The 14,788-nt window shown below is 40.2% G+C and overlaps 1 protein-coding gene across 7 annotated transcripts in view; it reads left to right on the forward strand.

Annotated features, from left to right (window-relative positions):
- Nucleotides 1-14,788, forward strand: part of IGBP1 (immunoglobulin binding protein 1) — a 31,572-nt gene that overhangs the window by 9,766 nt on the left and 7,018 nt on the right. For 6 of the 7 annotated variants that reach the window (XR_013531628.1, XM_078363333.1, XM_078363334.1 and 3 more), the window contains 3 exons: nucleotides 2,432-2,627; nucleotides 4,538-4,617; nucleotides 5,762-5,874. Coding sequence is in view for 6 of the 7 variants with exons in the window: in XM_078363333.1 (XP_078219459.1) it covers nucleotides 2,432-2,627; nucleotides 4,538-4,617; nucleotides 5,762-5,874 (389 nt within the window). In the remaining variant the exon portion in view is untranslated. The remainder of the gene's footprint in view (nucleotides 1-2,431; nucleotides 2,628-4,537; nucleotides 4,618-5,761; nucleotides 5,875-14,788) is intronic. The other variant, XM_054251583.2, reaches the window with a different exon arrangement.

The following is a 14,788-nucleotide window of genomic DNA, read 5'->3' on the forward strand; positions in this document are numbered from 1 at the left end:
TTCCATGGCATCTCTCATTAGAAGAAAATGTTTTTACTAAGACAAAGCAGTTTAAAAAACACTGGGGTAGAAGTTTGAAAGATGATGAGCAGGCTGGGCATGGTGGCTCACACCTGTAATGCACTTAGAGAGGCTAACGCAGGCAGATCACCTGAGGTCAATAGTTCGAGACCAGCCTGGCCAACATGGCAAAACCCCATCTCTACTAAAAATACAAAAATGAGCTGGGTGTGGTGGTGCACACCTATAATCCCAGCTACTCGGGAGGCTGAGGCAGGAGAATTGCTTGAACCCAGGAAGTGGAGGTTGCAGTGAGCCAAGATCGTACCACTGCACTCCAGCCTGGGTGACAGAGCAAGACTGCCTCAAACAACAACAAAAAAAGACGATGAGCAAAGTCATAGAAGCTAGGAAGTAGAAGAAAAGGAGCAGAGTACAGTAGTTAGGCTTTAAGCATGCAGGGAATGGGAAAAGAAGCAAAAGAACCTTATTCAGAGGACTACTAGACTAACCCCGAATTTACCCTGAATTATAGACATCCTAAGGTCCTTGTATGTTTTTTTTTTTTTTCCTATGACTTAGGTCCATCCAGGAAAGAGGGTTGGGGATGAGAGTGAGACTGGAGTTAAACATTCTCAAGTAATATCTGTAATAGCATTCATGAACTAGGAATTGTAGTTCTTTGTCATGTTTTACTCAACTACCTAGGATGATGGTGTTTCAGCTATTTGTAACATTATAGTAAATATCCACTTGTTAGGTAAAAGGAATGGAAAAGCCCAAAAATTTTTATAATAGCCTATTCAGAAGGTGATTCTTGACTTTTTGTGGGTCATGGATCCCTTGTCCCTTTGATAATTTGATAAAATCTATAAAAATTTCCCAGCCAAAAAAGAAAAAGCATACAGGTAGAGGTCTGTATAAAATTTGAGGGAGTTCAAGGGCCACCACACCACCCTGAACTCTCTGTGGACTTCAGCTTGAGACTTACTGATTTGGTTGAAGACCTACAGAGGAACATCTGATTCTGGAGAGTCTAGAGTGGGATTTTAAGTAGAGTTATTTCGAGATACGTCTCTTGCAAATCTTCATGTTTTTTCTTCTCTCTTTGCTTCAAGCTCTTACATCCAGTAAATCAACAAATCCTATCTATATTATATTTTAAATACACACACATCTCACTGTCTCCATCGCTACCTTTCTATTTCAGGTCACCTTCTCTCACTTGGATTGTGGCAGTATCCTCTTAATTGCTTTCCCTACTTAAATCCTTGCCTCATAGCCTTCACAGCCCATACTCCACATAGCAGCCAGAGTAGCCCATATTATGTCACTCTATTCACATCATGTATTCTATTCAAAAGCCTCCAGTGGCTTTCTCATTCAAAATACCATGGTATTTGATATTTTGGTTATTGTGACCTACCAGGTTCTATACATTATAGCCCTGGCTATGTCTGACCTCATTTTCTATCACTCTTTATCTCGGCCACACTGGCCACCTGGTTATTTCTCAGCCATGTCAGGCCAGGTGTACTCCCACCTCATGGCCCTTGTATTTGCTCTTCCTCCTTAGCATACTCTTCCAGATATTGGCATGTTTTCTTGAAAACCTTGTTCACTGTCATCTCTTCAGAGAGGTCTCTTCTGACTACCTTGTATATAATAGCACCACTACTTTTGCACCATCACTGTATGCACTTGACCTTTTTGCTCTTTCATAGCAGTTATCACAATCTAACTTGTCTATTTCTTTTTGTCTACTCCCACTAGAATGAATGCTTCATGAGGGCAAGGACTTTCTTTTATACATTGCTGTGTCTCCAGCACTGAGAACGGTGCCTGTCACACAATAGGCACTCAGTAGATATTTGTCAGATGGCATACTAGAATGCATCCTGAAAAAGAAGGCAGCTAGGGCGGTTGAGTCTTCAGATGACATAAGGATGAGCCAGAAGAGATGGGAATGTTTTGCCCAGAAGAAAAAAGAGTTGACCATTTTTTAGGCTGTTTCACGAGGCATTCCTGCATAAGTGGCAGGTAAATGACCCCTAAGATTCTGTGACTTTTTGAAGGTGTAATTCTCAAAAGGGAAGCATCATAGAAAGCACTGTGTTTTGATACTAAGCACCCACCCTAGTAAAGATCAATATAATCAAATGACTAAGGTACTCATCGTCCCTAAAGGACTAGCTGAGATCCAGTTACTTCGGTATTTTTATGTAGTAAGACCCCTGCTGGGCCCTTACTTGTCATTTGAGGGAACTGCCTAGTGGTAGACTCTGGGGTATAGAATCTGTATTATTGCCAAGGCAGAAATCTGCATGCTTACTACGTGGTCATTTGCAAAGATAAAATCTTACTGAGGCCTTCTTTTGAAGGAATGCCTCTTTATTTGTAACTTCATGGGTAATACTTTTCTGTGGAACAGATACAAGCAGAAGAAGGAGTTGGAACATAGGTTGTCTACAATGAAATCTGCTGTGGAAAGTGGTCAAGCAGATGATGAGCGTGTTCGTGAATATTATCTTCTTCACCTTCAGAGGTGGATTGATATCAGCTTAGAAGAGATTGAGAGCATTGACCAGGAAATAAAGATCCTGAGAGAAAGAGGCTCTTCAAGAGAGGTAAGCCTGGCCAAAGAAAGCTACTGCCAGAGATTTGAGTATTCTATAGGAGGGTAATCAAATTAAGATCCTTTTAAGTCTCCATAAAATCACCATTTTTATCAAGATGAGTATAGAAAGGCCGAAGGGTCACTAGGGTAGCTTTCTCTTTAGTTTAATGTGTTCCCCATGCTTTTTAATCTGTAACACACTTGTATTCATTTGTAATTTCGTAGTACACCATGGTGAACAGAAATGTCTCTGAAATGAAAACTGGTTGGATGTGAAAAGTGGTGGCTGAAGGAAGGCATAGGGAGTTCACCTTTAAAATCTGTGCTGACTGGCAGCCGTGGTGGCTCATGCCTGTAATCCCAACACTTTGGGAGGCCAAGGCAGGCAGATCACTTGAGGCACGGAGTTTGAGACCAGCCTGGCCAACATGGAAAAACCCTCCTCTAGTAAAAATACAAAAATTAGCCGGGCATGGTGATGCGCATCTGTATTCCCAGATACTGGAGGCTGAGGCAGGAGAATCACTTGAACCTGGGAGTCAGAGGTTGTGGTGAGCTGAGATTGCGCCACTGCACTCCAGCCTTGGCAACAGAACGGGACTCCATCTTAAAAAAATTGTGCTGACTATAATAAAGGGAAAGAGAGGAAGAGGATGGGAATGGAGAAGAAAGGTAGAACTGGAGGAGAGGGAGAAAAGAGTAGGAAGAATGTGAAACAAAAGACCAAGGGGATATGCTTAGTTTGGGGGAGGAATTGGAATTTAACCTTGCTACAATGATGCACGCTCACTCCTTTAGATTACCCAAGTAGGAGACACAGCAAGGGCATTTCCATGCACAGAGTGTCCAGTAAACCGGTAAAGAAACTTGGTGTAACAGCTTTGGCTTTCTTTGAACATCATAACCCTGTTTTGGAGCTGCTGCTGCTAAAGAATAGGCTCAGCTGCCACTTGTTCTTTGGTTCAGGACACAACATGAATTGGGTTGAATTTATCAGCAAGTCAAAGGCATTTAAGTCCTCAGAGAAACCTCTTAGTAATTTGATTTGTACTAATTAGCCCAGGAGCTCTTGCCTCAGGATACCATCAACCTAGTTCTTCATGTTAAGATAGCAAAGAACGAACAATTAGTATTCTAAGGTCATAAGGCCTGTGGAGCATATCTAGATTGGTGCTTCTCAAGCATTTTGAGGCTGGACTTTTCTGGGTCCTGCCCTGTCCCTTTCTTTGTGTGTGGGTTTTGTGGGGTTTTTGTTTGTTTGTTGTCATTGTTGTGTTGTTGTTTTAAATTGTTCTTGTGGTACTGGAACTGGCTCTGAAAGTGATCAAGCTAGAACTAAGTCAGTACCTTTTCTTTAATCATCCTTTGTTTCACCATGCCCCTAGAAAGCCAAGGTTCCTTGCAACTTTTCTATATACCTTTATATGGAAACTACTAACCAGTCCTTGTCCCTTCCATTTAAGAACACTGACTTCTAAAGCACCGTAGAAGTTACGACAATTAAGTGCATAATTACATTGGAAGAGGTTTTAGAAGAAGGGTGGTAGTGATTCAACTTTTTAACTGAAGGCTGAGGAAAGGGGCTTCAAGTTCAGCTCAAGGGATTTAGGTGGAACATGGAAGAGGGCTTTGGAATCTCCTCCTTTGGATGGGGTATTTTAAAGCCAAGTAATTTTTTTACTTCTAGTGACATGATTCCTGGGAGAACTTTCTCTTTCTCTCTTTTTTGCAAGGTACTCAGGCCCCCTCAGAGCTAAGGAACCTTCACCATTAGTGTTCTGCTGCTATATCTTAGAAACTGATAAATAGAAAGTGAGTGAATTTTGAATCCAGGACTTTTCAAACACCTGAAGACTTAAAAGCCCGAATGGTAGGTTGGGTAAAATGGCAAATTCACCTGATAATTAATTTCCTTTTTAGGCATCAACTTCTAACGCATCTCGCCTTGAGAGGCCTCCAATGAAACCCTTCATTCTCACTCGGAACACAGCCCAAGCCAAGTAAGTAATACTAGAAAGTGGTTTGCTTTGCAACCCTCTGCTTTTATGGGTCAGGGTGGCAATTCATGAGTAACCCACAGACTGGGTGGTGTTGAAAAGTCATAATCTCACCTATGGAAGTTGTTTTTTCATCAAAGGGATATTATCTCTCCTGAAACTTCCTCCATGTCTCTCTTCCTCAGATACTTCCTTCATAAACTCGAGCTTAAAAATAGACACACATTCATACAGACCTTCAGCTCTAGTACTTGGTAAAAAAAAAAAAAAAAGAAAAAGAAAAAATAGACACACGTGGGCCAGGTATGGTGGCTCACACCTGTAATCCCAACACTTTGGGAGGCCAAGGCGGGCAGATCACCTAAGGCCAGGATCACCTGAGGCCAACTTGACAAAACCCCATCTCTACTAAAAATACAAAAATGAGCTGGGTGTGGTGGCAGGTGCCTGTAATCCTAGCTACTCAGGAGGCTAAGGCAAGAGAATCGTTTGAACCTAGGAGGTAGAAGTTGCAGTGAGCTGAGATCGCCCCACTGCACTCTAGCCTGGATGACAGAGCAAGATTCCATCTCAAAAAAAAAAAAAAAAAAAGGCACTCATGTAAACAAGCAAATAAAACAGAAAAAAGGAAATAATTGAACAGAGAACTGTATACTTTAAATTTTCATGTTTTTTTTTTGTTTTTTTGTTTTTTTACATTATTGGCACTCTTCCTGCCTTCAGCTACGACTCTCAAAAGGACATATTTGCCTCTCTATGATTTAATTCTGAGTTCTTGAGATGCTTTTCCCTAGGGTGGCAGGAGAGTCTCCTCCTTTTCTGTACCTTTCAGAGTCACCGACTCTACCCATTCCACAGTGTCTTCACTGCTCTGTGGGGCATTGGCCTCTGGGATTGCTTAATGGGAGATGATCCTGGGCTATTCATCTTCTCATGAAGACTCTTGACTTTAATGCCCCTTTCTGGATCCCTTTTTTTAAACATATCCTCCCATGAGTTTGTACAACTCCTTAGAAGTTGATTGGATAGGGAACAAGGCTGAAAAGGACACAGATTTTGTTGTTAAAGAGAAGAGACTTTTTAGTAGTGTCGTTGGTTTTTTTTTTTTTATTTTGTTCATTTTCTAAATGCAGTGTAATTTTTGCAGAGTATTTGGAGCTGGTTATCCAAGTCTGGCAACTATGACGGTGAGTGACTGGTATGAGCAACATCGGAAACATGGAGCATTACCAGATCAGGGAATAGCCAAGGAAACGCCAGGTATGACTGGATAGGAGGGAAATAGTACTTTTGCTCCCTGGCAAGTAAGTTCTCACCAAGTATAGTTGTCCTTTAGGAGCAGAAGTAGTGGAAACAGAGATTCAAAGTAATAGAAACATTCTAGGCAGTATTGTGTTTATTATTAAATAGCAAATTATTATGGGAGGATGAGGACAGCAGTAGCATAGTTTGTAAATCTCTCCAAATGTCATGACATAAAAACACAGCGGCTGTATAGCAAAATCAGAAATCCATGGATAGCTGTTCTGCATCTGGGAATGGCAGAGTAGGTTGTATCAGGCCAGCCTCTCATACAGATAATTACAAACTGAACAAAATATTTTAAAAAACAACTACCTGAAGGTATTAGAAAGTAACCAAAAGCAGGTGTAAGCTGAAGGACAGTCAACACTTAGAAGGAGGGAATGATACTTGGAATTCCTTGAGGGCAGGGACTTTGACTTACTGTACCTTTAGTGCCCAACTTGGTAGTTGGGTCATAGTGGGTACATGGAGTTGTCTTTGGAAGGGGAAGATGGAGAGGGTGGCCATCAAAAATGTGGAAGCCATAGGGCATAACAGAAAAAGTATGGACAGACCTGGGGTGAACAATCCAACTCCTGTCACTTAATAGATGGGACATCCTAGCCCCTTGAGCCTCAGTTTCCTTATACATTATCCATTTGATCCTTTTTAAAAAGGAAAAATAGAGACAGGGTCTCACTGTGTTGCCCAGGCTGGTCTCAAACTCCTGGGCTCAAGCAATCCTCCTGCCTCAGCCTCCCATTCACTGGGATTACAGGCATCAACCACCATGCTCAGCTTCATTTGATCCTCTTAACTTCATGAAGACACGTTCTTATCCTCATTTTAAGATGAGAAAGTGCTCTGGGACAAATAGGTGAAAACAAAAAGAAAAAAATTAAATAAGATAGGCCAGGCACAATGGCTCACACCTGTAGTCCCAGCACTTTGGGAGGCTGAGGCAGGTGGATTGCTTGAGCTTAGGAGTTTAAGGCTGGCCTGAAGAATATGGCAAAACACCATATCTACCAAAAATACGAAAACCAGCTGGGTGTAGTGGCATGCACCTTTTAGTCCCATCTACTTGGGAGGCTGAGATGGGAGGATCACTTGAGCTTGGGAGGCAGAGATTGTAGTGAGCCAAGATCACAACAGTGCACTCCAGCCTGAGTGACAGAGTGAAACCCTGTCTCAGATCAATAAGATAAGGAAGTAGTCACTGAGAACTGACTTATCCATAGCTATAAAGTGGCCTGGGTAGGATTTAAAAATCTGTCTTTCAAATTCCCAGGTTTAGTTCTGTTTCTACTACAGCACCAAAAAGTGAAGAGTGGTAATTTGAAGGGATTAGCTTTTCACTTGTGGGCAGACTGCAGTTACTATGATGTGGGGTAACTCAAGTTTAGATAGGAACTTGCAGTCTTGTTGTTTGAGGAATGAGAAAACTGAGATCAGGGTGACTAGCAGCTGAAAAATGAAGGAGTATATCCCAGAAAAGAGAGAACCACAGAGAAAACACCCTGATTCTGTATATAAACCCTACTGAAATCTCTGGCTGACTATGCACGCACAGAATGGACTCTAAGCACCTCGACTAATGCTAAAATAACTGAATGGAGACTTCAGCTGTTGCCCAGTGCAAGGGAGACAGAATTTGGTATTTTGGTTTTAGACAAATTAATTGCCTGCTAAAATGAAAAATCAGTACTCTTTAGAGGAATGAAACAGAATTCAGAATCTCTCAATATATCATTTATCACATCTAGAATTCAATTCTAAGCTATTAGACATGAAAAAAACAAAAAGGAAAATGTGACTCATAACTCAAAAGGAAAGGCAATCAATGGATACCAACCTCAAGATAACTCAGGTGTTAGAATTAGCAGACAGGGACTTTAAAGCAGCTTATTTCTATCCTCAAGGGCAGAGAGCAAAATATGTTTGTAATTAACAAAAAGATATCTCAGCAGAGAAATAGAAACTATACACACAAAAAATTCTGGAATGGAAAAATACAATATCTGAAAATTCAAAGTCAGTGGATAAGCTTAATACCAGATTGTTGCTGACAGAAGAGCTTGTCAGAACTTGAAGATCAATAGAAAGTTATCCAATCTGAAAACAAAAAAGATTGGGAAAAAAGTAAGCAGCCTCTTGGTGGCCTGCGAAATTATGTACAGAGATCCCATGTATGTGCAATTGGATGCCAGTATGAGAGGAGAAAGAAGGGAACAGAAAAACATTAAAAGAAATGATGGCTAAAAATTTCCCTAGATTCAGAAATGTCAGCAAACCCCAAACAGTTTAAATACAAAGAAAATCACACATAGAGAATCTGTACATGTACCCCAGAACTTAAAGTATAATTTAAAAAAAGAAAAAGAAAATCACACATAGGCACATTATAGCCAAACTGCGGAATACCAGAGAAAAAGAGGAAATTTTGAAATCATCCAAAGGTAAAGTACACATTACAAATAGGAGAACAAGGACATAAATTATTGCTGAATTTCCATTAAAAACTGTGGGAGCCAGAGATGGTGGAACATCTTCAAAGTGGTGGGGGGAGGAAGCTGTCAATGTGTAATTTTATACCCAGTGAAAAAATCCCTAAAATGAAGATGAAATTAAGACATTTGCAGATAAATGAGAGCTAAAAGAATTCTTCACCAGAAAATTGGCATTAGAGAAATGCTGAAGGAAATTCCTCAGGCTCAGGGAAATGGTACCAGATAGAAACATAAATATTCAAGGAGCGAAGAGCAGCAGAAATGGTAATTATGTGGGTAAATACAAAGAACTATTTCCCTCAACCCAATTTTTAAAAACTTTACATGGCTTCTCAAAGCAAAAATTACAATTCTGTCTCATGAGGTTTATAATGTATTAGGTGTAATATATATGACAACCATTGCAAAAAGGGCAGGGTAAATGGAACTATTTTGTTTGTGAGATTCTTTTGTTTTATGTTAACTGATACATGTCTATGGCTGTATAACAAATTACTCTAAAACCTAGTAGCTTAAAATAATCAGCACTTACGTATCACGTAGTTTCTGAGGATGAGGAATTCAGGAGCAACTGGGTAGTCGTAGCTCAGAAACATTCATGAGGTTGCAGTCAAGCTGTCAGCTGGGGCTGCAGTCTTCTGGAAGCTTGAATGGGACTAGAGAATTTGCTCTTAAGCTCATTGATGTAGCTGAGGACAGGAGGCTCACATAGGGTTGCTCACAACCTAATAGCTTCCTTTCCCTAAAGTGAATGATCTGAGAATGACCAAAATTGAAAGCCTCAATATCTTTCATAATGTTGGAATATGACTTCTGCCCTATTCTGTTGGTCATTATAGACCAACCCTGTTACAGTATGACAGGGGTCTCCATAAAAGCATGAATACCAAGAGGCTGGGATTGTTGGGCACCATCCTTGAGGCCCCCCATCACATAGTATTAACTCTAGGCTGGGAAGTTAAGGATGAACATTTTATTTCCTAGAGCAACCACTTAAAAAATAACTTATCAAGAGAATGAGAAAACAAGCCACAGCCTGAGAGAAAATCCTTGCAAAAGACATATCTGATGAAGGACTTTTTATGTGTTACTCGAAATATACAAAGAACTCTTAAAACCCAACAATAGGAAAAGGAGCAGTTTTAGACCAGGTGTGGTGGCTCACATCTGTAATCCCAATACTTTGGTAGGCCAGAGTGGGAGGATCCCTTGAGCCCAGGAGTTCAAGACCAGCTTGAGCAACATAGTAAGAAAGACCCCTCTCCATAAAAAAAAATTTTTTTTTTAACTAGCCAAGCATGATGGCTCATGCGTGTAGTCCCAAATATTCAGGAGGCTGAGGTGGGAGGATTGCTTGAGCCTGGGAGGTCAAGGCTGCAGTGAGCCATCATCATGCCACCGCACTCTAGCCTGGATGACAGAGCAAGACACTGTCTCAGAAAAAAGGGAGCAGCCTGATTAGGAAGACCTTAACAGATACCTCACCAAAGAAAATATACAGATGACAGATATGCATGTGCCAAGATGCTCTACATCATGTCATCAGGGCAATGCAAATTTAACAACACTGAGATACCACTATACATCTGTTAGAATGGCCAAATTCAGAGCACCTTAAATGTAAATGGAGTAAGTCTTCAAATTAGAAGTCAGGGATCGATATCAGGCCTACCTGCATGCTCTCTATAAGAGATACATTTTAAATATGAAGACACAGATTGGTTACAAATAAAAAGAACACTTTGGGAGGCCTAGGTGGGCAAATCATGAGGTCAGGAGTTCAAGACTGGCCTGACCAACATGGTGAAACCCCATATCTACTAAAAATACAAAAATTAGCCAGGTTTGGTGGTGCACGCCTGTAATCCCAGCTACTTGGGAGGCGGAGGCAGGAGTATTGCTTGAACCCGGAAGGTGGAGGTTGCAGTGAGCCAAGATCACATGGCTGCACTCCAGCCTAGGTGACAGAACAAGACTCTGTCTCAAACAACAACAAAAAAAGATATATAGGTTGCATCCTAAATCTGAAAATTCAAAACCTGAAATGCTCCAAAATCTGAAAGTTCTTAAGGCTAATGTGATGCTTAAAGGAAATGCTCACTGGAGCGTTTTGGATTTTCAGATTTGGGATGTTCAACCAGTAAGTATTTAATGCAGCTATTCCAAAATAAAAAACAAATCTGAAATACGTCTGGTCCCATGCATTTCAGATAAGGGATACTCAACCTGTAGCATGCTAACAGTAAGCATAAGAAAGCTGCAGTAGCTACAGTAATATCAGATAAAGTAGATTTCAAGATTAAAAGGTATTAATCGGAGATTTTAAAAGGGCATTTTCTACTGATAAAGTGGCAGTTTTTCAGGTAGACATAGCAGTCATAAATGCATTTGTGCCTAATAATTTTCAAATTATTTACTTAAATACTTACAGGGCACTATAGGGTTATTAATTGGCCTAATTTCAATATTATTGTGTCTCAACAGAGGCCCGGGGACAGGGTCAGGACAGTGGAGCAGTCAGAACATACACATTTACCCAATAAGTTCTCTGTTTTCTGTGGGCATGGTTTGTGGTGCCCCAAAACAATGACATTAGTAATATCAAAGACCACAGATCACCATAACAAATATAATAATGAAAAAGTTTGAGAAACTGTGAGAATTACCAAAATGTGACACAGTGACACGAAGTGAACAAATGCTCTTAGAAAAAGGACACCAGTAGACTTGGTCATTGCAGGGTTGCCACAAACCTTCAATTTGTTAAAAAAAAAAATGCATTCTCTGCAAAGCACAGTAGAGTGAAGCACAATAAAACAAGGTATGCCTCCACCTTCTTTTCAGATACACATGGAACATTCACCAAGGTCAGTCATATACCGGTCCATGAAATAACTCTCCATACATTTTCAGAAATTGAAATCACACTGAATATGTCCTCAGACCACAATGGAATTAAATAAGAAATCAATAACATACCTAGAAAATTCTCAAATATTTGAAAATTAAACAACACACTTCTAAATAACCTATAGGTCCAAGAAGAAATTAGAAAGAAAATTAGAAAATACTTCTAACTGGGAATAAGTTCAAAAGACCTGTTATACATCATGGCGACTATAGTTAATGATGATATATGGTATTCTTGAAAAATTGGCTGGGCACGGTGGCTCACACCCGTAATCCTAACACTTTGGGAGGCCAAGGCGGGTGGATCATCTGAGTTCAGGAGTTCAAGACTAGTCTGGTCAACATGGTAAAACCTCGTCTCTACTAAAAGTACAAAAATTAGCTGGGTGTGGTAGCAGGTGCCTGTAATCCCAGCTACTTGGGAGGCTGAGAGGTAGGAGAATCAGTTGAGCCCGGGAGGCAGAGGCTGAGTCAAGATCATGCCATTGCACTCCAGGCTGGGCAACAGAGCAAAACTCCATCTCAAAAAGAAAAGAGAAAAATACAAAGTGAATGTTAAGTGTTCTTACTACAAAGATAACAATGTGAGGTACTGCATCTTTTAATTAGCTAGGTTGACTATCCCATAATGCATACTTCAGAACATGCTATACACAATAAATATGTTTATCTGCCCATTTAAAAATGAATAAAAGAATACTTTGAACAGAATGACATGAAAGTACAGCATCAGAATTTATGGGATACAACTCCAGCAATGCTGAGATGGAAATATGTATAACTTTCAACACTTACGTTAGAAAAAAGGAAGATAAAATCAGTTACCTAAGGTTCTACCTTAACAAAGGGAGGGGGGTGCATAGAGAACAAAGCAAGCCCAAAGTAAATAGATGAAAGAAAACAAAGGCAGGGAAATTAGGGGTGGTCGTGGTCATGGTAGTAACGCACAAAAATTGGACATGTGTATACTCCCATGAACGGGGAGTTTCACTCCTCAGTATATGCCTAAGAGGAATGAGACCGTATGTCCACAAAAGACCTGTACAAGATTGATCACAGCAGCATTATTTGTAATAGTCCACACTGAATACACTACTCAAATGCCCATAAATACTAGAATGAAGAAATAAATTTTGGTATATTCACACAATGTAAGACTGTGTAGCAATAAAGTTAAACTATAGTTTGTTCGCTGTAAAGTGACAAATATAGCTGAATCTCATAAACCTAATTATGAGTGAAAAAAGCCAGATGCAAAAGAGTATACTGTTTGATTCCATTCATATAAACTTCCAAAAACAGGTGATACTTGTGTGTGCTGGTTGAAAGCCAGTAAATGTTCACCCTTAGTTGGGGATCATAAATGGAACTGGACCTACAGGGGCTTCTAAGGAGTTAGAAATATTTTGTATCTTGATCTGGGTACTGATTACATGGATGTGTTCAATATGTGAGAATTCACTGAGCATACTTTTCTATATGTATGTTATACTTCAGTGAATATGAAAAAAACCCATGGACAATATTTACGATGAAAATAGGGGGCCGGGCATGGTGGCTCACGCCTATAATCCCAGCACTTTGGGAGGCCGAGGCAGCTGGATCACGAGGTCAAGAGATCGAGACCATCCTGGTCAACAAGGTGAAACCCTGTCTCTACTAAAAATACAAAAATTACCTGGGCATGGTGGCGCACACCTGTAGTCCCAGCTACTTGGGAGGCTGAGGTAGGAGAATTGCTTGAACCCAGTAGGCGGAGGTTGCCGTGAGCCGAGATTGCGCCATTGCACTCCAGCCTGGGTAACAAGAGCGAAACTCCATCTCAAAAAAAAAAAAAGTTTACATTTAGTAACTTAAGCATATCCTAAGAGTGACAGAATAAAAAAAAAAAAGAAAGAAAATAGGTGGCAGTGTGTCTCCATGAACCTCACAAAAAAAAAAAAAAAAAAAAAACAGATAAGGGCAAATTACCCATAGCCACGAGATCCAGCAGTTATTGGCATCTGTGTAGGAGAAAGCTGGAGTTGACAGGCCATCTGAGAAACTTGACAAACAGAATTCCAAAACGGCATATTCCCTAGAAAGTATGGCAGTCCAATTTAAGAACTGCAGTTGAAACTGGGAGGGATGAGTATTAGGGACCCATAGTCCGAAGGTCCAAAAGGGATGGAGTAGTCTAGTCCTTAATGGACTCTTCAAATTGATCCAGCAGATCTCCTTTCCAGGTCAGAGACTCACACTGAGGAGAAATTGCTAAGAGTAGAATTGAATTAAGCGGGACAGGAATAGAAAAAGAAAGAAAGAAAAGGTCCAGATGAAGTTAGGAGACAGGACCAGAATGAGGAACTCCAATCAAGCAAGTAACCATATTTCTTCAATGTACATAAAAACAGCAGAAAACGAGCCTCCATGAGTTAGAAAAGCTACTCTGAACCTTCCTTCTTTCTGCAAGTTTAGAAACACGTATTTGACATTAAAATGAACAGCAGATTGTGGTGATGGCTGCACAACTCTGAATAAAAAGCACTGAACTGGGCTGGGCATGGTGGCTCACACCTGTAATCCCAGCACTTTGGGAGGCCAAGGCAGGCAGATCACAAGGTCAGGAGTTCAAGACCAGCCTGGCCAGCATGGTGAAACCCCATCTCTACTAAAAATACAAAAAAGAAAGAAAATAAGTAAAAAATAAAAATAAAAACAAAGCAAAACAAAAATACAAAAAAGAAAAAAATTAGCCCAGCATGGTGGCACGTGCCCATAGTCCCAGCTACTTGGGAGGCTGAGGCAGGAGAATTGCTTGAACCCGGGAGGTAGAGGTTGCAGTGAGCCGAGATTGCACCAGTGCACTCCAGCCTGGGCAACAGAGCAAAACTCCGTCTCAAAAAAAAAAAAAAAGTACACTTTTAAGTGGGTAGATTTTATGGTTTGTGAAATACAGCTCAACACTGAAAAAAGGGAGCAGAAAATTACCAAAGTCAAATTCTACACAAAATTATTAGAAGAGAAAAAAAAGAAAACACTCCAGAAAGACATGCTCAAAAAACAGAACAAATCTGAAACATGGTATGTAAAAATGAGTTGGAAGATACTCAGAAAATAACATAGGACATGGAAGGATAATATAAAGCTGGATTAGAGAAACTCAGAAATGTGACAACTTGGGGAACATGAATCATTTCAGAAATATAGGCTAAAGGAAACAAGAATGAGTGCACACAACAGAAAATGCCCCACTACGGTAAAAGGAAGGAAAATTTTTAAAAGAAAAATATTAAACAGGGTTTGAGGAAAAGTGAAATACACTAAAGATAGTAAAGAAGACCTGGCATATAGATAATAGGATTAGCTGAAGAAGAAAGCCAAAGCAGGGAAAAAGAATAAATGCAAAACGTTAATACTAAGGAAAGTTTCTTGGGATTAAAAACGCGGGCAGGGCGGATTCCCTCTTGGTGTTGGGTGTGACATGACCC

Source organism: Callithrix jacchus, chromosome X (genome assembly GCF_049354715.1).
Source record: "Callithrix jacchus isolate 240 chromosome X, calJac240_pri, whole genome shotgun sequence".
Classification (NCBI taxonomy): Eukaryota; Metazoa; Chordata; class Mammalia; order Primates; family Cebidae; genus Callithrix; species Callithrix jacchus.